Source organism: Populus trichocarpa, chromosome 6, assembly GCF_000002775.5.
Source record: "Populus trichocarpa isolate Nisqually-1 chromosome 6, P.trichocarpa_v4.1, whole genome shotgun sequence".
Classification (NCBI taxonomy): Eukaryota; Viridiplantae; Streptophyta; class Magnoliopsida; order Malpighiales; family Salicaceae; genus Populus; species Populus trichocarpa.
The window spans coordinates 22,728,839-22,754,327 of NC_037290.2; the positions used below are offsets into that span (position 1 = coordinate 22,728,839).

At 33.3% G+C, this 25,489-nt stretch overlaps 3 protein-coding genes and 1 non-coding gene across 6 annotated transcripts; 3 read left to right on the plus strand and 1 right to left on the minus strand.

Annotated features, from left to right (window-relative positions):
- Positions 1-9,278: 9,278 nt before the first annotated feature.
- Positions 9,279-10,816, minus strand: LOC7491995 (NAD(P)H-quinone oxidoreductase subunit U, chloroplastic). Of its 2 annotated transcripts, none has more exons than XM_002309435.4 (5): positions 10,515-10,813; positions 10,350-10,411; positions 10,171-10,260; positions 9,956-10,090; positions 9,279-9,508 (listed from the first exon to the last, which is right to left on the minus strand). In XM_002309435.4, the coding sequence occupies exons 1-5, from the start codon at positions 10,774-10,776 to the stop codon at positions 9,413-9,415; spliced, it is 645 nt and encodes a 214-aa protein (XP_002309471.2). In that variant the 5' UTR covers positions 10,777-10,813; the 3' UTR covers positions 9,279-9,412. The 2 variants fall into 2 exon arrangements, with proteins under 2 accessions (XP_002309471.2, XP_024459268.1); XM_024603500.2 differs by lacking the exon at positions 9,279-9,508 and adding an exon at positions 9,521-9,843 and having other exon boundaries at positions 10,515-10,816.
- Positions 10,817-10,947: 131 nt separating this feature from the next.
- Positions 10,948-11,019, plus strand: TRNAD-GUC (transfer RNA aspartic acid (anticodon GUC)). Its single transcript has one exon. It is a non-coding gene; the product is annotated as a tRNA-Asp (tRNA).
- Positions 11,020-11,102: 83 nt separating this feature from the next.
- LOC7492301 (peroxisome biogenesis factor 10) lies at positions 11,103-15,131 on the plus strand. Its single transcript, XM_002308493.4, has 11 exons — positions 11,103-11,420; positions 11,558-11,589; positions 11,684-11,773; positions 12,061-12,155; positions 12,245-12,455; positions 12,860-12,929; positions 13,041-13,119; positions 13,302-13,432; positions 13,909-14,003; positions 14,387-14,475; positions 14,590-15,131. Exons 1-11 carry the CDS (start codon positions 11,201-11,203, stop codon positions 14,690-14,692), a joined length of 1,215 nt encoding a protein of 404 aa, XP_002308529.2. The 5' UTR covers positions 11,103-11,200; the 3' UTR covers positions 14,693-15,131.
- A 646-nt stretch (positions 15,132-15,777) lies between these two features.
- LOC7491996 (40S ribosomal protein S3-1) lies at positions 15,778-19,455 on the plus strand. Of its 2 annotated transcripts, none has more exons than XM_052454060.1 (6): positions 15,778-15,947; positions 16,057-16,204; positions 16,737-16,908; positions 18,657-18,711; positions 18,809-18,944; positions 19,063-19,455. In XM_052454060.1, exons 1-6 carry the CDS (start codon positions 15,918-15,920, stop codon positions 19,095-19,097), a joined length of 576 nt encoding a protein of 191 aa, XP_052310020.1. In that variant the 5' UTR covers positions 15,778-15,917; the 3' UTR covers positions 19,098-19,455. The 2 variants fall into 2 exon arrangements, with proteins under 2 accessions (XP_052310020.1, XP_002308530.1); XM_002308494.4 differs by having other exon boundaries at positions 18,809-18,940.
- Positions 19,456-25,489: the final 6,034 nt, after the last annotated feature.

The window sequence follows — 25,489 nt, forward strand, 5'->3', positions numbered from 1 at the left end:
GTCTTCACTATTTCAATTTTTTTTCTATTTTTTTCTTTATTTTAAATTATTTTTTGGTATTTTTTTTATCGTGTGTTGATGATGTTAAAAATATTATTTTAACATATTTCTAAATAAAAATATTTTAAAAAACAACTACTAACATAATTGTAATATTCTATTTTGAAATTTTTTTTATGGGTTTTCTTCTTTCTTTTTTTGGCTCCAGACGCCGGGCTGCCTTTTGTTTTGTTCTTTGAAGCTGGTTGTGGGTTCGCGTGGTTATATGAAGCTGGTTGTGGGTTCGCGTGGATTGATTCACCCGTGATATAAAAAAGTTGGTTTCTTTATTATTTGTATATATGCGACATTTTAGAACTCTGCTAGCTTTTTTAATAAACTTTTTTTTCCTTCTATATTATTTTTTACTTATATTTCAACTTGTTTTAATTAAACACTTTTATAGTTACTAACATAGTTTGCTGAAACCTGGCCGGGTTGAAGAAAAAATAAGGAAAGAAAAAACCCGGTATGATCTGGCTGGTTGACCAGGCAAGACCCAGTCAAAAACCCGGTTACAACCTGTTGACTTTTGTTCTTTTACTAAAACAACGTTGTTTTGATTTAAAAAAAATGACTCGGTCAACCCAGTGACTCAGTCAAAATCCGGAACTCAAACCTTAAACCTGACCAGATAAAAAAAAAAAAAGTATAGTCACTACTGTTATTATTTACGCATGGTATCAGCTAATGTTTGTTATGTTGTACAATAATGAATTGAATAGGACAACTATTTTTTTGAAATTATTTGAAGCATTTTTGGACAGTACAAGTCCAGGCTTGTCCTATTCAATAATAGAGAAATTTTTGGACAAGCATTTCCTTCTATAGAGAAATTTTTGTCATATTAAAAAAGGACAGGACAAGTTTGTCCAAATCTTTGTAGAAGGACTAACCTTGTTAGTTCGGGTTAACATAAAAATAAAAATAGTTATTATTATAGTTTTAAAACTTGACTAGGAACTGATCCGGGGCAAGGATTGAGTTACGAATCGGGTTGACCATTGACCTAAGTCAACATAAGGATAAATTATTATTATAATTTTAAAATCCTACCTGGAGGTCGACCCAGGGCCAGGCTCTGGTCACAGGTCGGATTGACCATTGACCCGGGTCAATGTAAGGATAAAAATAATTATTATCATAGTTTAAAAACTTGATTAAAGGGTTGAACCGGGACCAGGCTCGGGTTGACCGTTGACTGGATTTAACATAAGGATAAAAATAGTTATTATTATAATTTTAAAACTCGACTAAGGGGTTGACTTGGGGCAAGACCTAGATCACGAGTCAGGATGGTCAACATAAAAAAATGGTTATTATCATAATTCAAAACCCGACTCAGGGGTCGACCCAGGGTAAGGCTAGGGTCACGGGTTGGGAGGGTCAACCCGGGATGATCCGAGTCAATATAAGGATAAACATAGTTATGATTATAGTTTTAAAACCCAACTTGGGGGTTGACCCGGGACAAGACCAGGGTCACGGGTTAGGAGGGTCAACCCAGGTTGACCCAAGTCAACGTATGGATAAAAATGATTATTATCATAATCTTAAAACTTGACTCGGGGGTTGGCTTGGGGCAAGGTTTTTTTCACGAGTTTGAAGGGTCAACCCAAGTTCACCTAAATTAAAAAAAATATATCAAAGCAACCTTGTTTTGACCAACAAAATTCAAAAAACATCAATGGATTTTTAACTTGTGTTTTTTCTCGAGTTGAGCAGGTCGTTGGATGACCTGGATTCTTGATCAGGTTATGTTGAATCAATCATTCCTCTATTTTTTCTTAAAATCAAACTAGTCTAAATCTCAGGTTGACAATATCTTATTTAAATGTCTACAAAACACAAAAAAATGACAAATTATCATGTCCAATTCAAAACACATTAAATACAGTACAATCAATATTATCTAGCATATCAAACACAGTCAATAATTAAAATTACCTCTAAAGCCGAACCATAACTATATAAAGTTTTACTTAATTATGCATAAAATTGAATGAGTTTTTCCCTTTTAACACACGTAGACGATAATGAAATTGGAATATACATGCCTAAAATTGAATGATTTTTTTCCTCTCGAACTTGCATTGATTACATTTAAATTCATGGAGTTGAGTGTGTGAACCTAGCGAGATGTTAGTGGAAGTTGAGGGGGTAGCGTTTCTATTTATTCTTCTTGGCGATTACTGGATGCAGGATCCCTTCTTTGATAATTGAAAAGACCATAATAATAGCAATAAAAAATAATTAAATGTAAAAATTCAATTATGATGATTTTTAAGAACAATTTTTACAATAAAAAAATATCAATTAAAAAGCAAATGATCCTAATTTGACAAAATCTTAATCATAATTTTTTTTTTCAAAGATTCAACTCAAATTCTAGTTGCTATGATTTTGACCATAACTTTATTAACAACATTAATTGATTAAAATCTTATCTAATTGTATTAATTAAAATAAAATTTATATCAATTTAAATAATATAATTATATACAACAAGTAATCCAATAATCAATTTAAACCCTAATTTTTTTAATTTAAATCTAATTAATTTGATAAACAATATCAATTATATTAAAAACACATAATTATAATATTCAAAATCTAAAATTATCAAACACAACATAAATATATAATTATCAAACAAAACACAAATACAGGACATAAAATTTAAAGTGGTGTTGTCATTGTCTTAAAAAAAAAAAAAAACTTGAGGTGTAGATCCTCGTTTTTGTTACTCGCTACAGACAAAAGCGGGGTTGCCGGCGGGCAGGTCACTACGCAAATTATTGAATTCCTCCAAAGAAAGGTGTCAGCTTTTTGTGCTGCCAATGGCGGAACAGGAATTCATGTCCAGCAGGCTGGGAGATATTTCCAACATGTTCTCGTGGATAACAACAAGCTCTGCCTTCATGGGATCCACAACGTTTTATTACTTCTATAACAAGACAAATGATGGGACTGCTCTGCTCGCATCTCACAGAATGAATGCAGTCGTTTTGCTTCAGCTCTCTTTCCTCTTTTCCTTTTCTTTCCTGATGTTGTTGCAGATTGTAACGATGCTCTTCTTGCACTCGTGCCAACTGTGCGGTGCAGGCAAAGCAGCCATAGTTTTTACCTCCGCAATTTTCCTTCATCTATTTATTGCATGCTATAATCTAATTAAATTAGGGTATATATATATATTATTTAATGTACATTTACCGCAATTTTTGAAAAATCAGTCACAACATAACGATTTTTGGTGAAATAAAAAACTATAGTATAAAGAGACGGTATTGATGATCACTTTGTTGTATAAGATGGTGACAAATACAGTGTCAAGACATGGCACCTCTATTGGACAACACCTAACCATCCACGCCAACCAATGCTGCCACCATCAGCAACCACACCAACTTCGCCGTGCCACTGCTACCATTTTCATCAACATTGCTGCTGTCCAACTACCACTGCCATGCGTAATTTTGTTTTCAAGATTTTTTTTAATAGATTTGTTTTCCAATGCCAATTCATTCACTGTAAATAAACAAAATCTAGTATATGAAAAACAATATTTTCTAGTAACATATTTTCAAAACTATTCCTAATATACAAGAGAAAATTAATTAGAAAATTATTTTCTAGTTACATATTTTCAAAAACTTTATATATAAAAAAAAAAGTGTACACAAATCCTAACTTAGACACGGGGGTAGGTGAGACGAACCCTGAAATCCCTATCTATCAGTCATACCATCGTTCGAGGACCAGAAAACTAGAGAGTGACCTTTTTGTTAAATAAAAAAAAGAAAGGTGTACTAATTGCTGGCTCAAATAAGAGAAATTTCAGTGGTGTTTACTTTTCTTTCAATGACACTTGTGAGCGTGACCAGCCCTTTACCCCGCAAGGTCCCCTACAAGGACCACTAATCTTTGTAACTCAGCTTAACGACGGGCACTCAGAATAATCATAGAGTTCAGATTCTGGAATCACTTCAAAAAATATTTGATCTTACTTCACCCTCGTGTCAGCGAGGAAAAGAGAAGTTTTTTTTTATATATATATATATATAGTATGGCTAGAGTGGTTTTTTTTCATTACTTTTTTATTTATTAAAAGATTTAATGAGTCTTGAGATTCACTATAAAACCAAATTAATCTTCTACATTGCATTACCATAACTGAGAAAATTTTATTTTATCGGAAGAAATCATATTAAGAAATTATTCATGATTAAGGTCACTTATAGGGAACATAGCTACTCGTTAGGTGCAAATTATAAGAGAAATATTTCTTCGCAGTAATCATTTGCGGCGGGCAAGGTCTTTGATATGTAGTACTGTGGTAGGTTTTATAGATAGCTTTAGTTGTTGTGTTTTGAAAAAAATTATTTTATAAAAATATTTTTAGTTGAAGTTGGTTTGTTATTTATATATATTTGGTTAAAACTGTGATTGAAATTGAGGTTGAACAAAAAATAATTTAATGTGTTTGGTTAAGAATGTTTTTCAATTTGAGGTTTTAAAATAACTAAAAAGATATATATTAATATTGGTGGTTTTTAATTTAAACATTGTAGATTTAACTACTGCGATTACATCATGAAATAAATAATACTTTATATAAATTCATCCGACAAGGACTATAGTTTCCAAAATTGGGATTACGATCAAATTCTTTAAATGCTATACCATCATGCGATCCCTTTCTAATTGATGCAGTGTCATTGAATAATATTAAATACTGGTTTTTCAAATAAAACACAATTAAAAATTAAAAAAAAAATTGATTTTTTTTACCGGGTCGGATCCAGTCCAATATATTTAGGTTCAGGCTGAACCGATCCGACCATCAACAATGGATAAGCCGAACTATGCAAAGTGAGTTTTTAATTCACTTTGCATTGTTCACTTAAAGTGAATTAAAAACTCAAAAGGGAACAGTGCGTGAATTAAAAACTCACTTTGCACAGTTCTGCAGAGTGAATTATTCACTCTGCACATAGAGACGGAACACAGGCAGAAGCAGAAATTTTTTGGTTTTGTTAAACTTGAGGCAGAGCTGCAAGTATGGTGGGTTCCACCCGAAGAAAACTCTGCTTTTGAACTAAATCAAACATCAATATATGTGGTATATAATCAATGTCACTCGCAGCCGCAGTGCTAAACGAGCACTAAAAGTAACAAATTTCTCCTATTGTTCTGAATCAAAAAGCAACACGTGATTTTGATTTTGAATTTGGGTGGATTTATAATTGAAAGTTATTTTTATTTAGAAATATATTAAAATAATATTTTTTTAAAAAATTATTTTTAATATCAGTACATCAAAACGATCTGAAAACATATAAAAAAATTAATTTTAAATTTTAGGTAACAAAACAACGATTTTTTTTTGTAACAAGGTAAATACAAAATTACATCATTTTGAAAAGTTTTAAGAAAATGATATAGTTTGTAAAGAATTGGTTTTAGTAATTATGATTGTTGAATAATCGCTATTCAGAATAATAGTTTAAATAAAAACTATGATTCAGAATTGTGGTTTTAATGCAACCATTATTCTTGTGCATTGTCACTTTTATATATATATATATATATATATAACAGAACAATATATTTAAAAACTTTTTTAAAAAATAAATAAGAATTGGAAACAATTACAATTAGAGGTGAAATTGTGAAGAAAACTTTAGAAAGCTTTCAAGTGTGGGAGCCGTTAATAATAAAAATTTCATAAGCCAATTTTTTTTAATCTAGGTGAAATTTTGAATAGTCATTTCCATTTTTCAAAAGAGAAATTCCGAAAAAGCCTCTGGTGTTTCACTTTCTCGATCGATTCTTAGTTAAAAAAACTGGCGCTGCCGAGGTTCCAGATTCGGGCGAGGTAGGAATTGAGTTACATCTTAGCTGGTAGCGATGATTTCTCCTCGGACTATTGAATTCCTGTCTCGGAACAATAAATGAAATTAGATCGTATATTGGTCTATCATAGCAGTTCCATGTTATTTGCTTTTCTCTACCAAATCTCCCCCCTAGACCAATACAAAAACCAACCTAAGAATAGCTACAACTCCAAACAAAATTAAAATGCACAGAAAATAGATTTGAATTGCAGGTAAAATTTCTACGGTAGTAATTGTTTTTAGTTGAAAGATCAAAGACATCTAATTAAAAAAAAAATATAAACCATGTTTAATTGGTATTATTAAAAAAAAAGCTTGAAAAAATAGATATTTGATTATGTTGGGCATTGTCCATATTGATTGTGGGCTTGTGCTAACTGAAATCTCCTTTTTGGTCGTATTAACAGAAACAAAATCGTGTAGAAAAAGTCATGTAGCTAAAAAAAAAAAAAGAATATTCATTGGAATAGCGGGGGGACAAGTTTGCTCTTATAACCATAAAACACAATGCTTTCTATAAGGGGTAAATGAATATTTTCACAAGGTGCGTAGGTCATTATTGATTTAATTAGGGGTAACTTGGTCTTTTTCCATATAATGTCACAATAGAATTATTTAAATGCTTTTAAAGGCAAAAGATCTGTTAACTTGAATCTAGGAGCTTATTGTATTTTTTTAATTTTTTAAGCATAGTAAAAAGACTATGTAGCCCTTAGAATTTGAAAAAAATTAGCATTCTCTTCTGGGGCTTATTAGAACTTTCCTCTTGTTTTTTGTATGGTTGTCATGTGGTATATTAGAGGTATATTGGTATTTTTTTATTGAACAACAAAACAATAAAAAAAAGAAGGTGATTGGTGCGTGCTTCGTTACCGCCTGCATGTATGTTGCTCTATCGTATTCAAGTAGCACATGAAACGTTTTTACAGTGGCAGAAAATAGCCTTCCAGGTTGTTTTCTGTTTTGTCTTGGTGGTGACTACCTGTATAGGTGGCGCGTGTATTTTCATTATCGCTGGTTCGACGCCAATTTGATTTTTTTTCCCTCTCTCTACCTCAATTGGCGCGCTGCCTTTTAAAAAATCCATTTCCTTTGGGACCTTTTTTAAAAATTGGATTATGTCATTTTCATCCTTTAAAATTTGATTTATCGAAAATTGATTTTTGTACTTTTTTTTATTTTTCTTTCTATTGGATTATCTTGATTATTGTTTTTACAATTTCATCATTTGTGAGTTTTTTTCTATCAAATTTTATCACTATTCTTTTTATTGCTAACTTTTTTCCTTTTATAAGTTTTCTAAATTATTATTTTTTTCACGATTTCATCATTCAAAATTAAATTAGTTGAGAATTAAACTTCTTTATTGAACTTGTTCAAGGATTTCATTATTTTCATGGTCGCGGGATTTGTGTTTAACCCAGGCTGACTCATATATTTTTTTTCATTGCTTTTTTTATTTTTATCCTTCAATATTACATTGTTGGATAACCGAGCTTAATGATATTATGCAATTTGCGTTTTGCTTTCGAACGTGTTCACCTTGGTACTACGACTGGGTTAAAGATTTTGCTTCTTGACTCGAGTGCGCTCAGATCTAGTATTTTGGACCTTTTTAAATTATATATATTTTTTAATTTTCATCATTCAACATTTAATTCGTTAGAGGTCAAGCGTCACCTTTTTTCTTTTCATTTTTTTTGTAGAGTTATCATGTTCTCATTTAATTTATTGAAATTGGTATTCAAATGTTTTTTCCTATGCTTTTTTTATGATATCATGCCAATCTTATGTCCATGGTCACGAAGTTTGGGAGTTAACCCGGTTTAACTTGGGTTTTTTTTGTTGTCTTTTTTATTTTTTATTTTATCCTTCATCATTTAGTTGTTTATTAATTCGGGTTGACTCATATCGAGTTCTTTTAACTTTTTTTCACTGTCATTTTGTTTGTTTGTTTCTTTATTATTATTATTATTATATTTTTTTAATCATGTTATTTAAATTATTAATTAAATCAATGACTCGGGAGTCAGATTTTTTTTCTTAACATTCTTTTTTAACTTTGAAAAAGAAATTACCGATGGCAAAGCCTAGAAATCAAGTGCAATCTATGCTTGAAGTCCTGGTTGATTGATGTGAAGTGGAAGAGGACGGATACAAGGAACGTATAAATATTCAAATTACAACAAAGAAAAGGAAACTACAAATGGATAGATATATTCTTTAATAATGAACACACCTAATCTCTAAGCAGCAAATGTTGATTGATGTATCATTGTTTTTACATTGAATATCTTCTTAAATTAAGGTCGTGTTTAGTATTGGTAATCAAGGTTAAAACTTAATGTTGTGAAATTAAGCTTCTAGAGTATGAATTGTTAGGGAGAAGTAGTGATTTCCCCAGTTAGATTTACATTCTTGCCCTCAAATCATGGAAGTTAAAATTTAACCCTTTTAAAAAAATCCCAAATAATTTTATATTCCTAGTTTACTAATCATTATTAATTGCTAATAAAATGATTACTCTCTCTCTCTCTCTACTAAACAATTTATCAATACAATAAAAAATATTAAAAATAATTTCTATTTTTTAACCATTACCAAAAACCATCTAACACCTTCCTCCCACCCACCCCAGGAGAAGAGATAAGAAGAGAAGCGGTCCCGTTGTTTAATGGGCTATGCTAAGATGTTTTGTACTCAGCCCATATTTGACCCACCTTTTGTTTGTACTTTGACGCTTCCAAACCCAAGTGAGTAAGATATTGACCTTTTAGATTATGTTAATACTCGTCAGGGTTCTCGAGCTTGATGTGAGCTGGATTATTTATTTTTTTACAATGCAAAACAATAATGGCAGGTATTTTTAATGCTTTTTTATTACTAAAAAATAAATTATAAATTTAAAAATCGATACATGTGTTTAACAAAATGAATGTCAATAAATATTAAAAAATTAAAATTAAAAATAAATTGAACAATCAAGTTCTACAATTTTATCAAAATCTTTACTTTCAAGAAAGAGCAAACATAAACTTTGAAGTGAAAAAACATTAAAATAAATAAAATAAAAAAACAAACATTGTTTTAATCACAGTTTTTAAACTGTGAGAGACTATAAAGTACAATTATAGAAAAAATATCATGCCTTTTAATTTTTTTTAGCATATTATATCATTTGTGTTCTGTTACGGATCAGATAATTTTAATTTTTATAAAAAATTATCGTGAAAAACCCACACCCTTTAGTGTTTTATATGATTATAAAATGTAATATAATAGTAATAGTCAAACAGTGTAAAACAGGATATTAATAGCGTTAATGATAATCATAATCAGACATGAATAAATTTGTGTATATATCTATTCATAATTTCATATAACTACACCTTAAAGGGAGCTTATTACGAGGATAGTTGATATTTGATAATGAATCCAGATTGTTTATAAATCATTAAACAGTGCTACATACAAATTTATCTGTTGAGGGTAACGGATAACGTGACGGCTAGGACTAACCATGCCAGTGCAAAGTATCCCACCAATCTTGTCGGTCCCTCATCCTCTGGTTCCTGCAACACAAGTCATTTGATCACCGTGGAGAAATTTATGGATCGTGTAAAAGGATGGAAATTGAATTTATGATCTAAATTTGAAGTTTTATAAAGCTATTCTTCAATTTCTGGCACCACTGCCACATCCTAATAGAGGCACCGATGGAGTTTCAAGTTTCAACAACTCATTGGATTTGGAACAGAGAAACCCTGACAGCAAAACTCAGAGTTTAGACATTTTAAGGGCCTAATGTGCCTCAATCATTCAAAGAACTTGAAGAAAATTGTTGGTTATCCATGATATATGTATCAGAGCTCTGGAGGATAACCTAAATCTTGACTGCCACAAAAACCTGAAAGGTTGATATTACTTGATATTATACAGGCCTTGCAGCTAAAAGAAGAGCCAATAATAACAAGTATTATCCCGCGGCGGAGGAGACAATATTTTAGTTAGGTAGGTACCTGTGGCGGAGGAGGTGCAGTTGGTGTAAAGTCAACTTCATAAGGCCACATGTATCTTTCTGGTTTCTCACTCCTGACCAAGCTCCAATCGTACATTCTTCTCTCATCTCTAGAGGATAAAATTGTGTAGGATTCCTAATTAAGAATGGACAGAAAGAATGATTCACAATTTCCCATAAATTAAAAGAAGAAAAATGTCATCAGGTAATATTAACTTTTAGAAGTTCCATTTTTTCCCTGACTTCTGCTTCATCAAGCCCCTGATTCAGGAGCTCATCGACCTTGTTTTTATATGCAACCGTAACCTGTTGAATAAGAAACAGAGAAAACGAGAGATTTTACTAAATTAAATAAAATAGACCCATAAAACTAAGTTAACAACATTATTGGAGACCTCTTCATATGAAGATCTTCTTTGGATCCCAAGTCTGCCATAGTGATCCACATCTGTAATCGCTGCATTCCAAACTCATTCTTTACTATCAGACGCAAAATAATATGTTGTCTTATCAAATTAAAAGCGCATATATATATATATATATTGGGTTGTAATATTTACGTATGCCACGAAGAGCTCTCTCCACATTAAGAGCAGAAATCAAAGACGGAGGCCCTCCTGGAACTTCAATGTAATTCTCTGAATCTTCTACCTCAGTTGCTGCAGTCTCGGCTGCTCCATCGCTAGAGCTTCTAATATAAAATCTACGTTGTTTCGATGCAAATGAGACCGATGTTAAGAATACATTGCCATTTTTGCACGCCCCATTACAGAAATTTTGCCGGGAAATATACACAGCTGCTGTTGTCGATGACACAGACATGGTCCTGTGACCGTTTTTTTTCCTGTTATATCCATATCTATGGATTGCTATTATAGTTTGGTGGAGATAAGGCAAGGGCTTCTTGACCAATCGAAAGTTATCCAATTGCCTTGGCTTAACTTTGTTGGTGTTAATAATAGATACTATAAAACTATTAAAACGCACAACAAAGTCGTTGTAGTATAGTGGTAAGTATTCCCGCCTGTCACGCGGGTGACCCGGGTTCGATCCCCGGCAACGGCGTATTTTATTTTTAGATTTTCAGAATTTATGTGGTCATGAAACGACGTCGTATGCTGTTCTTGATGATCCAAATCCCAAAGGCCAATTTGATTATTTCAAGCTCCTTTATTATCCTCTCAGTTCTCTTTGTACTCAATAATAGTTTATAAAAAATCTGAGAGAAAAAAGCGAAAAATTAAATATGGGAATGAGAAGGCACGGACAATCCTCCGGTTCGAGCAATGACCCTGGGCCCAGTGGAGAATCCGGTCGGACTACTTCCTCGACCACCACAACTAGCAACGAACCACGGCGGTTTCCGCTAGCTGCTCAGCCAGAAATAATGAGAGCCGCCGAGAAAGATGACCAGTACGCTTCCTTTATTTACGACGCTTGCCGCGACGCCATTCGTCACCTCTTTGGTCTCTCTCTAATTTAATTAATCTTTACCTCTTCAATTCAATTCCAATTTTACGACTAATAACTCTCTCTCTCTCTCTCTCTCTCTCTCTCTCTCTCTCTTTCTCTGTTTTTTTTTTTAATCTAAATGTGTCTATAGGTACAAGAGTTGCTGTAGCTTACCAGAATGAGGTTATTATTAGTCATTTCCTTTTTAATTAATCAAACAATTTACAGTTCTAAGTACATTTAATTGAGAGTGTTGTTGTTTTATTTTGTTTTGCAGGCAAAGCTTTTAGGGCAAATGCTATATTATGTGTTGACAACAGGTTCAGGACAGCAAACCCTTGGTGAAGAGTATTGTGACGTTACTCAGGTATTTATCATTGTTTTGAAGATTTTAATTTATAGCTTTATAACCTGTATTGTTTATGCATCATTGTGAATTTCCTTAAAAAGGTTGATCCTTGACCACACATTTCTAATTCTATTTTTAGGTCTAGTAATTGTATGATTAGAAAGTGACTGCAAGAGCAGTTGGTCATAATTGTGGACCTATCTAAACAGTGCTACTGCTTTTTTGGTCTTTTAAATTTTGGGGGAATTCTATAAGATTTTTAGTTATGTCCACTTCTCTGTTGATAACAGAATTTGTTTTTCCAGGTTGCAGGGCCGCACGGACTTGCCCCAACACCAGCGAGGCGTGCTCTTTTCATTGTATATCAGACGGCTGTTCCTTATATTGCAGAAAGAATTAGGTGAAAACCCCCCCACCCATCCTTTATCTACTATATTTCATACTCATAACTAAACATTTTTATGTGAGAAACTAGCATCTTTTCTACAGTTCAAGAGTTGCGTCCCGTGCCATCGCACTTGATGATTCTCTGTCTGATGAGCCTTATAGAGACATCGCTTCAGGGACCAGTCAAGCTCAATCCCCCATAATAATTGAATTACCATCTTCATCTTCTTCTGGGACATCTGTTTCTGTACTATCAAGGTTGAGGCAGAAATTTAATGGAATACGGATGCAAGCAATTCAAAGATGGCCTACGGTATATTTATCCTCAATTAACCTTGGTCATGCAAGCTTAAATGTGCTCTTTCAGTTTTCTGGCGCAATATCGAGGATATGAATATTTTTTGGATGAAGTTTTGATTTGTTTTGAAGGGTTCATAATAAGTTATTTACTTAATGTCTGTAATTTCCATGATTCCTTTTCTGAAACCTTTTTCCTTGTTCCTTTTCTCCCTTCATGATTTGCATCACAAGTTCATTACTGCTCCCATCAAATTGGTTCCGTGAACACCTTGTGCAACGCAAAAAATTTCCTCTCTGTTTTTATTTTTTTATATCCTTGATGACTTGCAACACAAGTCCACAATTGCACCCATCAAATTAGTGTTGTGAACTGAACACCTTCTGTAAAACATAATTTTTTTCTTCTGTTATGTTTAGGTACTTCCTGTAGCTCGTGAATTTCTGCAATTGGTTCTTCGCACAAACCTTATGTTCTTCTACTTTGAAGGTGATTCCATGTGTCAGAGATTCGTATATTGCAGTAAAAGTTTATGAATTTTTTTTTCAGTTAGTATTCATCTTGTCGTCTATCCCCCCCCCCCTTTTTTTTTCTTTGCAGGCATGTATTATCATATATCCAAACGTGCATCTGGTATACGTTATGTATTTATTGGGAAACCATCCAATCAAAGGCCTAGGTATGGAGTTCTGTACTTTCTCCTAACCAGTAATCACACCTTTAATCTCCCTGTGTGTGTGTGTTTATTCACACCTCCTCATTTCTAGCTTGCTACAAGACATCATTTTTTCTGGTCTTGCATGCCAACCCATAAACATTTAATGGTTAATGTTTGAACAATTTGAATTGGCCTTGGTACAGATACCAAATACTTGGTGTGTTCCTTCTCATTCAGCTGTGTATCATTGCTGCTGAAGGTCTCCGCCGCAGCAATTTATCTTCTATTGCAAGTTCAGTTCATCAGACATCCTTGGTGTCCCACCAAACTGCAGGTAATCAATTTTAAATAACATTCATTGTCTGTTATTGCATAAAAATCATGTTCTGGTAACCCGATAACTTCATTCTTCAAGACAATTGCTGCCTCTTCATGTTTGTGCAACATGCAAAAGGTATCCAATTTTGAATTTTCAATACAATATCTTGGTTAAATCTTTCCTTTCATTACCAGGTTCAACAGGAAAACCACACAAACTACAACTGCAGTAGATATTGTAGAAACATGAAATTTGTATTCTCAACTTATTTCCACAGCGAAGATATCAATTCAGTTTTTTTGTATGAAGTGCCTATAAACATAAAACCTAAATTTTGATTGCAATTTGATGAAGATGCATTTACTGCTATGTTTTTTTTTTTTTTAAAAAAAATAATTCTCCAAAAGTGAATTGTTTTGCTGCATCTATTACCTCATGTGTGACCTTTGCTAATCTACTACAATCCAACTCATCTCCTCATGGGTTTATAGGACGTGGTTTGCCTGTCTTGAATGAAGAAGGCAATTTGATACCTTTGGAGGCTGGCAATGGGAATTGGGTATCAGATTCCACGTCAACTTCAGAGGTACATTTTCTAATTTTCTCACTGAATTTTGTATTTTGCTTATCTTGTTTAAGCTATTTTTCTGGTGAGAGAAATATTTTGGAAAAACAAGGCATCATATTCATGCAAGTGGCAGGGTTATGGAACCAGTGCCCTTAGCCGAGGCATCTCACTTTGCAACCCTTATTAGTGTTTGTTTGTCTACTTCCTTTGTTTAACAAAACAGGAGTTTTGACAACACTTATGTAATATGTATGCCATATGAGGAGGTTGATTCACTTGCTTACCATAAACTTTCCGCCATTTGTAGAGCCAAATCATCCCAAAAATTTCCCGTTTTGTTCTGTTTAATCTATTTGGTATTAGATGTTAACCCTATTTTACTGCTGTTTGTGTATGACCAGTCTAATGCAATAAGCAGCAGCAAATGCACACTCTGCTTGAGTAATCGGCAATACCCAACCGCTACAGCTTGTGGTCATGTGTTCTGCTGGTACTCTATCCAACTCATCTCTTTTTTTTTTTTTCTTGGCTCTCGTTCCCCGTGTTTCATACTCGTTTTAAGGAGCCATTATCGTCTAATTTGTGACATGCTGTTTTGGTGTAGGAATTGCATTATGGAATGGTGCAATGAGAAGCCTGAGTGCCCACTCTGCCGTACCCCCATAACTCATTCAAGCTTAGTTTGTTTGTATCATTCAGACTTCTAGTATGTGTGATTATTAAGGCGGACATTGTCGATATTAAGCAGCCTTAAAGAGAAACAAGCTGGAAGCAACTAACTTGCGCTCTTTCTTCCCATGCATCAAGGATTTTTGAGGTATAATCTGAGAATAACGGTTTAGTATATGATTTCCCCATGTTGACTACAGTTGTGGTCTTGGTAAATGGAGACCTTTTTTTTTTTTTTTAATAGGAATTATGTTCTGTAATGTGGTGTGCAAGGCTAGTGTCCACATGCTGTGTGTTTAGAGCACAATGTACTTGATACAATCCATACAGGAAACAAATCATTGATTCCAGACCCTTTGTAGATTGATTGCTTATTGGGGTCGACTGGAATATTCCTAGTCTTTATTTATGCAGAGAGGAAAACAAATAAATTTTTATGTATTTTGGGATGGGCAAAACCTATCATAATTCTTATCATTTTCCATGGTTTCTTCAGTCATTAAGAAACACTACCATAATATCCGTTTATTTATCACATCAGATCAGTGCACTATTAGATAATCCCATTTCTCAGGTGAACACGATTAAGTATAATAAAAAAAATATTTTTGAGATGAATTTTTACAAAAAAAATTCTGCAATTACTTGTGTCGTGGAACATGATGGTGGTAGCTGTACACCCTCAAAAGTCGGGTATATATAAAATTTTAATAATCTTAATTATCTTGGACACATTATAAATCTCAACTTTTAGAATATATAAAAATTTATATTTCATGAGTTTTGGATTTCGTGGTGGCGACAATAAAATACTATCATGTGTTGAATTTGGTATCTTATGAATAGAAGAAGATCCTAAGGTTTATCATTGAGCCGCCTCCCGTGATTACCTTTAGAGCATTAACAATGCTAGGGATTTTAACTTTTTTTTTTTTTTTTTTAAATTTTAAATCAATTTTACGACGCTAGACTCCTAAAAATAATTCTCCAAGAAAACAAATGGTTCGTAAGCTTTCCCAATCTCATCTGGGCCTAACAACGTCTCTATCTAGTCCAGGGATCTAGGCCCACAATTTGCTTTTTAGATCAAAACGACAATACCAACCACCGTCTAATGAGATCGCAAAAAACCCTAGCCCTTTTTATACACAAGTACGCTTCCATTTCTACTTCCACTCAAATATTAGGGTTTTCTGCGCTTAGCCTAAAGCAGTTCACTCTGAAAAGCGCCGTTGCTTCTTAAATCTCCAGTTTCTCCCAATCATGGCTACCCAAATCAGTAAGAAGCGCAAAGTAATTTCCAATTTCCTTCTCTGCTCTTCAGTTCTCTATCAATTAATTATTAAATAAGATCTACTGTTATTTTTCATGTAATTTTTTACTTATTTTTATTATTTTTCAGTTTGTTGCGGATGGAGTTTTCTACGCAGAGCTGAATGAGGTATTGACCAGAGAATTGGCTGAGGATGGATACTCTGGTGTTGAAGTTAGGGTTACTCCGATGCGCACTGAGATCATCATCAGGGCTACTCGTACTCAAAATGTTCTTGGTAAATGAATTATTTTTTACTATTATTATTATATGAGTGAGTGTTACTCTGTTTCTTTAGCCTTTAGATGTTGAAAAATGGATGAAAAGATTCGTAGCTTGAATGCAAGACAAGGGAAGATAGATGCTTTTTGATGCCTTAATTGTTGTCAAAATTGGTTTTAATCTTGTTGAGGATGCGGCTTTTTTCTTAGGAGCTCATGATGGTATTTGGAGACCATAACGATTGATTCCATACACTGTATTCTTCAATTGCTGTTGTGTGTCGGCTAGCTCAATATTTTTTGTTATTTTTATCTCGCTATACAAATTAGTATACTTTTTAACCAAATTCATAGTTGATGTAATTGACGATAATTAAATCATATGGTCCCTCAATTCACATATTCTTCCATATTTTTGTTTATTCTGTATTTCCACAATTGATTCTAGCCAATACATTCTGTTTTTGAGGTTTTTTCGTAATCAATAAATAATTTTTTATATAATTTAACGGATTTAATTTTCTTTCAACTCTTTTGTGTATGTTTTAGGTGAGAAGGGAAGGAGGATCAGGGAGCTGACTTCTGTTGTTCAGAAACGTTTTAAGTTTCCTGAGAATGGTGTGGAGCTCTATGCTGAGAAAGTTAACAACAGGGGTCTCTGTGCCATTGCTCAGGCTGAGTCTCTTCGTTACAAGCTTCTTGGAGGCCTTGCTGTTCGCAGGTATATTGCAATGTTATCTAGATTGGTTGATTTGTTATTAGGTGATTGTTATTCAGTTTCTTTGCATTGGTTTGCATATCAGCATACATGATAATTGACTGTTGGTGTTTTCATGTTCTGTAATGTTATGAATTCTGATGTTTCGAATTATATGGTTTAGTATTATATATTAATTATTTTGTGCTCGCGAAGTCATCTTTATAGCGAGTTGGTTTGCACAAATCTCCTTCTCGTGTCGGAGGATGACAATATTAAGGGTTGCCATCTATTTTCTTTGTATCCAAGGAACATGACTGTCATTCCTTGCTTCAGATTTTGGATGGTAGATGTTACATTTTATGAATAAGCACATAGCATTATGTTTGCATGTTTACTTTTTGTCTACAGTAGCATCATTTATATTGCATATATCATATTTATGCTATGAGTTTTTATGTTTTTAATTATACATGATATAGTATTATGTATTAACATTTTTGTCTTGACAAAGTCTTCTTTATAGCGAGTTGGTTTGCACAAATCTCCTTCTCGTGTCGGAGGATGACAATATTAAGGGTTGCCATCTATTTTCTTTGTATCCAAGGAACATGACTGTCATTCCTTGCTCCAGATTTTGGATGGTAGATGTTACATTTTATGAATAAGCATATAACATTAGTTTGCATGTATACTTTTTATCTACAGTAGCATCATTTATATTGCATATATCATATTTATGCTATGAATTTTTATGTTTCTAGTTATATGCTGTGGTGTTATGTATTAACAATTTTGTCTTGACAAAGTCATCTTTATAGCGAGTTGGTTTGCACAAATCTCCTTCTCGTGTCGGAGGATGACAATATTTAGGGTTGCCATCAATTTTCTTTGTATCCAAGGACATGGCTGTCATTCCTTGCTCCAGATTTTGGATGGTAGATGTTACATTTTATGAATAAGCACATAGCATTAGGTTTGCATGTATACTTTTTTTTATCTACAGTAGCATCATTTATATTGCATATATCATATTTATGTTATGAATTTTGATGTTTCTAGTTATATGGTGTAGTGTTATGTATTAACTATTTTGTTTTGATGAAGTCATCTTTATAGCGAGTTGGTTTGTACAAATCTCCATCTCGTGTCGGAGGATGACAATATTTGGTCTTGCCATCTATTTCCTTAGTGTACAAGGAATATGGATGTCTTTCCTTGCATTAGATTTTGGATGGTAAATGTCACATTGCACGAATAAGCTTTTATTTGGAGAATCATGCAGCATAGGAATGGCATCCATTTAAGGTTCCTAACAATGCTCAAGAAAATTGTTTTGAGTTTGCCTGGCTTCTTGCTCTGCAATTTAAGGGCCTGGAGTTTAGAAGAGTCTTCTACATCAGTGGTGTTTTATCTATATGAAAGTCAGATAAAGATGCATGATGCATGAAGAGTGACCTCACACATCACACGGTTCCGTCATGAATTTGCTATGTTGCCTTTTTACTTTTCTTTGTGCTTAACATATGAGCATTGTCTTCTCTTCTCCCCTGTTATACTAGATTAGCCTAGGGGGTTTCATATCAAACCTGTCTTTGAATTTAGGGTGCTTATGTTTTTTATGATTTGTTTGGGTTATCGAAACTAGTGAGGGGCATGGTTTTTTTTTTCACACCTCATGTCTCAAGGCACTTGTTATGCTTCTATTTCTGTTTAAATTGCATTTTTTGTCCCTTTTGGAGTTTGTGGTTGAATTTTCTACATGTTCACAGGGCTTGCTATGGTGTCCTGAGATTTGTAATGGAGAGTGGGGCAAAAGGATGTGAGGTATGCTCCAAAGTTTTCTTGCATTTCTTTTCTTCTATTGTTTGCATTCTACGAGCAAATCTTTGCAAGTTTGATTCTCGTGTAATCTCTCTCTCAGGTTATTGTGAGTGGAAAGCTTAGGGCACAGCGTGCCAAATCCATGAAATTTAAGGATGGGTACATGATATCCTCTGGCCAACCTGTTAAAGAATATATTGATGCAGCTGTTAGGCATGTTCTTCTTAGACAGGTCAGTAGCCTCGTATGTTTCTCTCGTGGATTGCAGTTGCTCATTGTTTGTCTCCATTTGTTCTTGGCTTGTTTTCTTGTATCTCATTGGGTTTCTGTTCTCTCTGTAACCACATTTAACAGGGAGTGCTTGGTATCAAGGTCAAGATCATGCTTGACTGGGATCCTAAGGGCAAGGTGGGGCCAATGACTCCACTACCTGATCTGGTCACCATCCATCCTCCCAAGGAAGAAGAAGAGTATGTTGCTCCACCAGTGATGACAACCAATATCGAGATTCCAGTAGCATTAGCATAAATGTCGAGTACGGTTGCTTCCTAGCCTCGACTATCTATGAAGAGTCGCTTTTTGTAGCCTACTTTTACAAACCAAGATTTAATTTGGTATTTTGCTATTTATAGCTTCCAAAATTGTGTCCTTTTTTTGGTACCAAGGTTTGTCGCAAGATGATTTAACAAGTGCATTTTCGTTCTAAGATTTTCATTTACAACAGAAAGTTCATCCTTTAGTTGTTTATCATTGTTGTATTCTTGTTTTAGTTATTCATGAAAAATCCTTATAGTTGCGGTATTGTAGCATTGATCGTAGTAATGTCAGAGAATAGTCATGAGTGTGCTGGTAGTATGGTGCTTTATGGCATTGGTGAGATTGTTTTTTTAAAGTGTTATATTTTTTTATTTTTTAAAATTTTTATTTGAAAATATATTCAAAATAATTTAATTTCTATTTATTTTTATATTAGTATATTAAAATTATTCATAAAACATAAAAAAATACAGTAATAAAAAGCACAATAATAAACAGATCCAAGTGTTTGTAGGTTAAAAGTAGGTGTTTAGTAACTCTTTTAAAACTATGTTTTTAGAAGAGTACACTTTGAGCCTGTGAGTTGTAATATTTAGTTATATTTTATTAACAAGGAGATAAAATTAAAATTAAAATTAAAATTTTATGATTTTGTTAAAATCATGGCTTCAGATGCGAACCATGTTTTTGAAAACACAATCCCAACCAGAATCTATATAAAGTGAATTATCCAATAAAAAAACTTGGGATACGTGGAGAGAACACTCCTTGGATAGGATACTTTGATCGAGTCCTCGTCCGTGCTCACTCGGCTATGTTTATGGTGGTTGTTGCTATTGATAAAATTGCTGTTGTTCCTCTCGACAGAAGTAATGTGCAAGAAATTTCTATCGGCAAAAGCTGTTTAAGAGTTTGATAAATTACAATCGCTGGTTTAAATTAATGACAAAATATGATCTCGTATATCTTATACTATTTACTGAAAAGAAATTCCGAATATTTAAATGCTTTTTTAGTGCTTTGACAAGTGGGCACTCTCTCTTTTTCCCAATGACTTGCTTTTATCTAATTCTTTGTCAAATATAAAAATTGTATTCACCCTAAAAATGTTCAGAAAAAACAAAACAAAACTTAGAATTCTAAGGATTTAAAATTCAGATCTACAAGTAGATGACTCAATATCTCTGCAACTTTGATTTCTCACTTCATACCCTTTCCTTTTCCTTTTCTTTTTCTTTTTCAAACAAGAGATCTGATTTATTAGTCTTTTACGTAAGGCGTTCATCATAACACAAAGACTAGAGATTCATGAAGGTGTAGAACAACACAAGAAATACTAATAATAATAATACTAATAAAACAATCAATTAACAGTTTTAAACTACATAAACATCGTAAAAAAACATTAGAAAGAATAACTTGGATCCATTGCAGATCGACTAAAGTGACAAAACAAGATAATAACCTATATATTTCGCTCTGATTTTGGAGAAAGGAGGCACGTGAGGTGTACACTATAAGATTATTTGTTTTAGTACAATAAAGATAAATAAACAGACTAAGCTCCAAGCGCACCGAAAATAGAGATTTGACTCTAGAGTCGAGTTCTTTTAGGGGGGGAAAGCAGCACAAACATGAACTCAGTGAGTAGGATCGATGATGGATGGAAGAAAACGAATCTCTACAAATGGAAGGAGGGCCTGGATCGATGTCAAGAACCAAAGGACACCACGAACATGTTATGGAATCATAATCAACTAGCCAAAGCGAGCACTAAAGTCTAAAATAATGCGACCAATTTCCAAAACCCAATAGAGGTCAAGCGAGTACCATGCCAAGCACGCTAAAAAAAAAAAAAAGAGGATTATTTGGATTTGACCAAAATCTTCTGGCATGAGTTGGCAATATCATGGAAGCCAATTCTAGTTTGGTCACTCTCACTTGAGGTGATCATAACTAATAATTCTAACGGCAACAAAAATATCAGCAAGCGAGCCACTTGGTCTCCTAGGAAAGCTTGAAAACCTTATCGCATTTAGCATCATATTTTATTAGGTCACATTCAAGCACTATCAGCACGTGTGCAGGACATTTTGACGGCATGTCACTCAAGAACTCCCATTCTTTTTTAGACACCTTGAGAGTTTTAAAAAAAGAGAGGGAGAGATAGTTCTTGGAGCACCAAGCTGCCCACACGCCAAAAGTTGGAATTGACAATGAGTTTGTCCCCAACATCCATTATTGAGGATTTTCTGTATTTAGGATTTCGTTTTGCTTATGAATAATGCTAGTGGGAAGCACCAAGCACGCCGGATGCCAGTGACAACAAAAATCTGTAATGATTCATGATTCCATTACTTCTTCCCCCAAACAGACGAAAAGGAGGATTGAGTCTAATGGTTTTCAAATCTTTTGTCGAATTTTATTGTGTAATTTAACGTTGCTCACTAGTGGACCTTACGGTTTTACTGCAATATTAAAACTCTCCTGATCTCTTGTCGACGTGAATTTTAGTAAAAGACAAAGGGTTCTTGAATTTCGATGGAGTTTTGCAGTGGAAATAATTATGCTCTTCATTGTTCTATTTTTTGTTGTCGAGTTATGCTACGGCAGTGCTGTGTAGTTTTTGGGCTCACGTGGTTATGCTTCCTCGGTGGTTTGCCATCGCAAAGCCGCATCGGATGCAGTCCGATTCATAAATTAATAAGGGAATAATTATTTTTTAAAATATTTTTTATTTGATAATATATTAAAATAATATTTTTTAATTTGTTTTTAATATCAAAATAATCTCAAAATATAAATAAAATTTAGTTTAAACGTCAGCACATCAAAATAATCTAAATATTTAAATAAAAAAAAACATAACCGCAAAAACATGTTACACTTGTGCCGTATTAAATCGAAACTATTAAGTAAATTAAAAAAATACTTTACAACCGCAAAAACGTGATTTACTTGTATCACATTAAAGCGAAACTCTCAAGATTTTGGAATGACTAAAGCAAGGAGATTTTCTCAACTTTGTACAACATTGAAGACATAATTTTCAAAACAAGATTGATTTTCGGTTTCTCAAGTGTAACATCGCTTACTTAGGTTGACCTTTGCTTGCAATTTGCGGCCGCAATTGAAGAATATTAATCTCTTGCATTAGCTTGCTCTCGTTGAAAGATGATGAACAAAAAGGGCATCTAAATCATCATTAGTAGATCGAAACATGCTAAACATTGACATTAAAATCGAGCATGAAAGGAGAAAAATGGCATGGAAGAGCCTTGACCCATGCTAGGGACGTCATCTGCTTAGCTAGGTTATTACAGTAATTGACTTGCTGGGATAATTAGCTAGAGAAAGGTGGATTCAGCCTTTTCAGAGATAGCACAGCACAAAGGCTACGAAAGTGACTTGGGAGCCGCCCTTGCAATGAACTATAACCAAAACATCTTAAGGATTCATTTTTAAATATTCTTGTACCCTTGTCTCCCCATTACAGGAAAAAGTGGAAACAAGCGAGCACTTTGATTTCGGTGCTACACGACACGTCTCATTTATTTGACCACTTTGCCCCCGTCAAGTCTTCGACTGAATATTTATCTCTCTTTTTTTTCTTCTTTTTTTATGTCTAGAGACTTAAATTAATTGTCTCATTTAATCCTATATGGCAAGATAATGTATGACAAATTCATTCTCTCACTGGATAATAAAATCTAACCGAAGAATAATATAAATTATATTTTGAAATCTCACTTAACAGTTTAAGTTAAAGTTATTGGGTTGAGATAATTATTTGACGTGATATTAGAATCTTAATAGTCAAGCGATTACGAGTTCGAATTTCACCATCTTTATTTATATGATAAAAATTAAATATAAAGTAATGGGGTCTGTGCAGGTTTAGAAAGCATGTTAGAGAATAATATAAAATTTAAATTATTGAGTTGAGATGTTTATGTGACAACCCTAAATAAGCAACTATTTATTTTAATATTTATGAGATTAATATTAATTAAATGACAACTCAATGGGAAGCTTTCATACATTTTAACGGTAAAGCTGGAAGATGTTTTTGGTATTATGAAGATTTATGAAGGCAATTGGGTATTCAAGATCATATGCACGCAAGGACACGAGGATATGATGATGGAGAGGGGGAGATAGTGTGTAAGAGTGGGCTCTCCACAAAATCTACCCACCCTCCTTGTTTTAGTGGAGTCACCCCACGCCTCAACAATGGCTTCCCCTCCCACAGAACTAGTCGGACCCACAAATGGCACTTAATTTTGTTGGTAGGCTTTGGAAGTGGTAACAACACCCACTAAGAATAACCGGGGGGGGGGGGGGGGGTGGGGGGGGGGGGGGGCGCAAAGGATCGACGAGGCAATAATCCAAAACTAATCCAATCTGTTTTTTTTTCTCAAAACTCCCGAATGAGTCTTATCTTTTCTTTTTCCTTTTTTCAAGATAAAAAAAAAAGGATGTGATATTTAACAATTAAATTGGACAAAATATAAAAAAAAGGTGTCAATTATAATACCTCATAGTTAGATGGTTAAATAATAATAATAATTTCAAGAAGTGTTAAGCTAGTTAGTGATATTATTAATTATATGAGAAAAGAATTATAATAGGCAACAACGTATCAAAATTGAGTAGTGAGGCCCCACGTTTCACCAACCCAATGATTTTTTTTATTGATAAATTGCTTGATGTTAAATCATTTATGCATGGAGAAATTATTGTAAATATTAAGAAATGTATTTCCCTCTTTCATATAAACATGCGATCGATCCACCATGATTGAAAAAGAGGTGGTGGATCCTTTATTTCATATTAATTATATCCAGCATTTACAGTGTGTTATTATGCATCCCACCATTAACACACTCTTTTCTGCTGTTTCTTTTTCACTTGTTATTAACTTGTTCGTGTAATTCTATCGTGTTTATAAGTAAAAGCATCCTTTTTTTCAGTTGATTATATATATAATATAAAAAAACAATTCAATTAAAAAGTTTAAATTATTACGTGAGATATTAAGATATAATTTATATTATTCTCTAATATATTCTCTTAAATGAAAACATTTCGATCTTGAAACTTACACATACTCACATTATCTTACTTTATACTTAATTTTTATATAAAAAAATAGAATAGTGAGATTCAAATTTGTGACCACTTGATCATCAAGACTCTGATATCATGTCAAAGAACCAATTCAATTCAGAAACTTAAACTGTTAGATAAGATTCTAATATATGATTTATATTATTTTCTAACATATAAAAGTTAGAAAGATATCGATCCTTCTCCTGGTTTCTATTTTTACAAGGTTTTCTAAAATAACATGTTGTATTCATATTTTAATTTATTTCTTTCTTTTGCTTGGTCAAATTTTCGCTTTCTTGAGAATTTTTTGTGGTTTTTTGAGAGAACTGTAATTCTCTGATTCAAATTATTTATGTATCAAGAATTGTATTCACTTCTTCTATATAAACGTGAGATGCACCATGGAAAGGGTGAATAATTATTGTTATGTAATATTTCCCATTGTGGATCCCACCATTATCCCAAGTGAGCACTCTCTTTTCACTTATTTCCTCTTTCATGGAAGATCTTCGTTCCACTACGTTTGTAAGCAATACATCTCGTTTAGTTGATCACTAGCCGCAGGTAGACGGTAAAGTGTAAACAACAACGAAACTTGTCGTAACATGTGGACAAACATACTGTTAAGAAAGGCGAGCACGACATATAGGATTATACCAGAAAAAAAAACCAGATGAAGAGAAAAAAGCAAACAGGTTGGAAATCAACTGGAATAAATGGAAGAGGCCAGGCCATATATAACTGGAAAAAATAAAATAAACCAGAATCAGAACACAGAGGAAGGCCACGGATCCTGGGGAAACATGCTAGAGAAATCCCCTGGCAGGAACATAAAAAATCAGGCCTGCATAAACAAGCATGCAGAACATGCTGGGTAAAATGCAAGGAAAGTTGAAAAGACAAAATAGAATAATGCTTCAGCTAGAAAGTAGAGGAACTGCCATCACAACTTTCGGGGAAAAAAAATAACCATCAAGTGGAGAAGGAAATAAAGCATACAACAAGTATTTTTTTTTTTTTTTTTTACGAGTAGAAACAACAAGTAAAAAAAAAAAAACAGAACGTTTAATTCTAGAACTCGTAGTTATTCATCATTAAAAAAGAAGGATCAATGAAGATGATATTTTAAAAC

Excerpts from the sequence above, each read along its gene's own strand:
- LOC7491995 (XM_002309435.4), bottom strand. The coding sequence starts at position 10,776 with ATGTCTGTGTCATCGACAACAGCAGCTGTGTATATTTCCCGGCAAAAT. Across the intron at positions 10,412-10,514 it reads GAGAGCTCTTCGTGGCATAC|CGATTACAGATGTGGATCAC; the intron begins GTAAATATTACA and ends TTTGGAATGCAG. Across the intron at positions 9,509-9,955 it reads CTGCACCTCCTCCGCCACAG|GAACCAGAGGATGAGGGACC; the intron begins GTACCTACCTAA and ends CTTGTGTTGCAG.
- LOC7492301 (XM_002308493.4), top strand. The coding sequence starts at position 11,201 with ATGGGAATGAGAAGGCACGGACAATCCTCCGGTTCGAGCAATGACCCT. Across the intron at positions 11,774-12,060 it reads AGTATTGTGACGTTACTCAG|GTTGCAGGGCCGCACGGACT; the intron begins GTATTTATCATT and ends TTGTTTTTCCAG. Across the intron at positions 12,930-13,040 it reads TATGTTCTTCTACTTTGAAG|GCATGTATTATCATATATCC; the intron begins GTGATTCCATGT and ends TTTTCTTTGCAG.
- LOC7491996 (XM_002308494.4), top strand. The coding sequence starts at position 15,918 with ATGGCTACCCAAATCAGTAAGAAGCGCAAA. Across the intron at positions 15,948-16,056 it reads AAATCAGTAAGAAGCGCAAA|TTTGTTGCGGATGGAGTTTT; the intron begins GTAATTTCCAAT and ends ATTATTTTTCAG. Across the intron at positions 16,909-18,656 it reads GGAGGCCTTGCTGTTCGCAG|GGCTTGCTATGGTGTCCTGA; the intron begins GTATATTGCAAT and ends ACATGTTCACAG.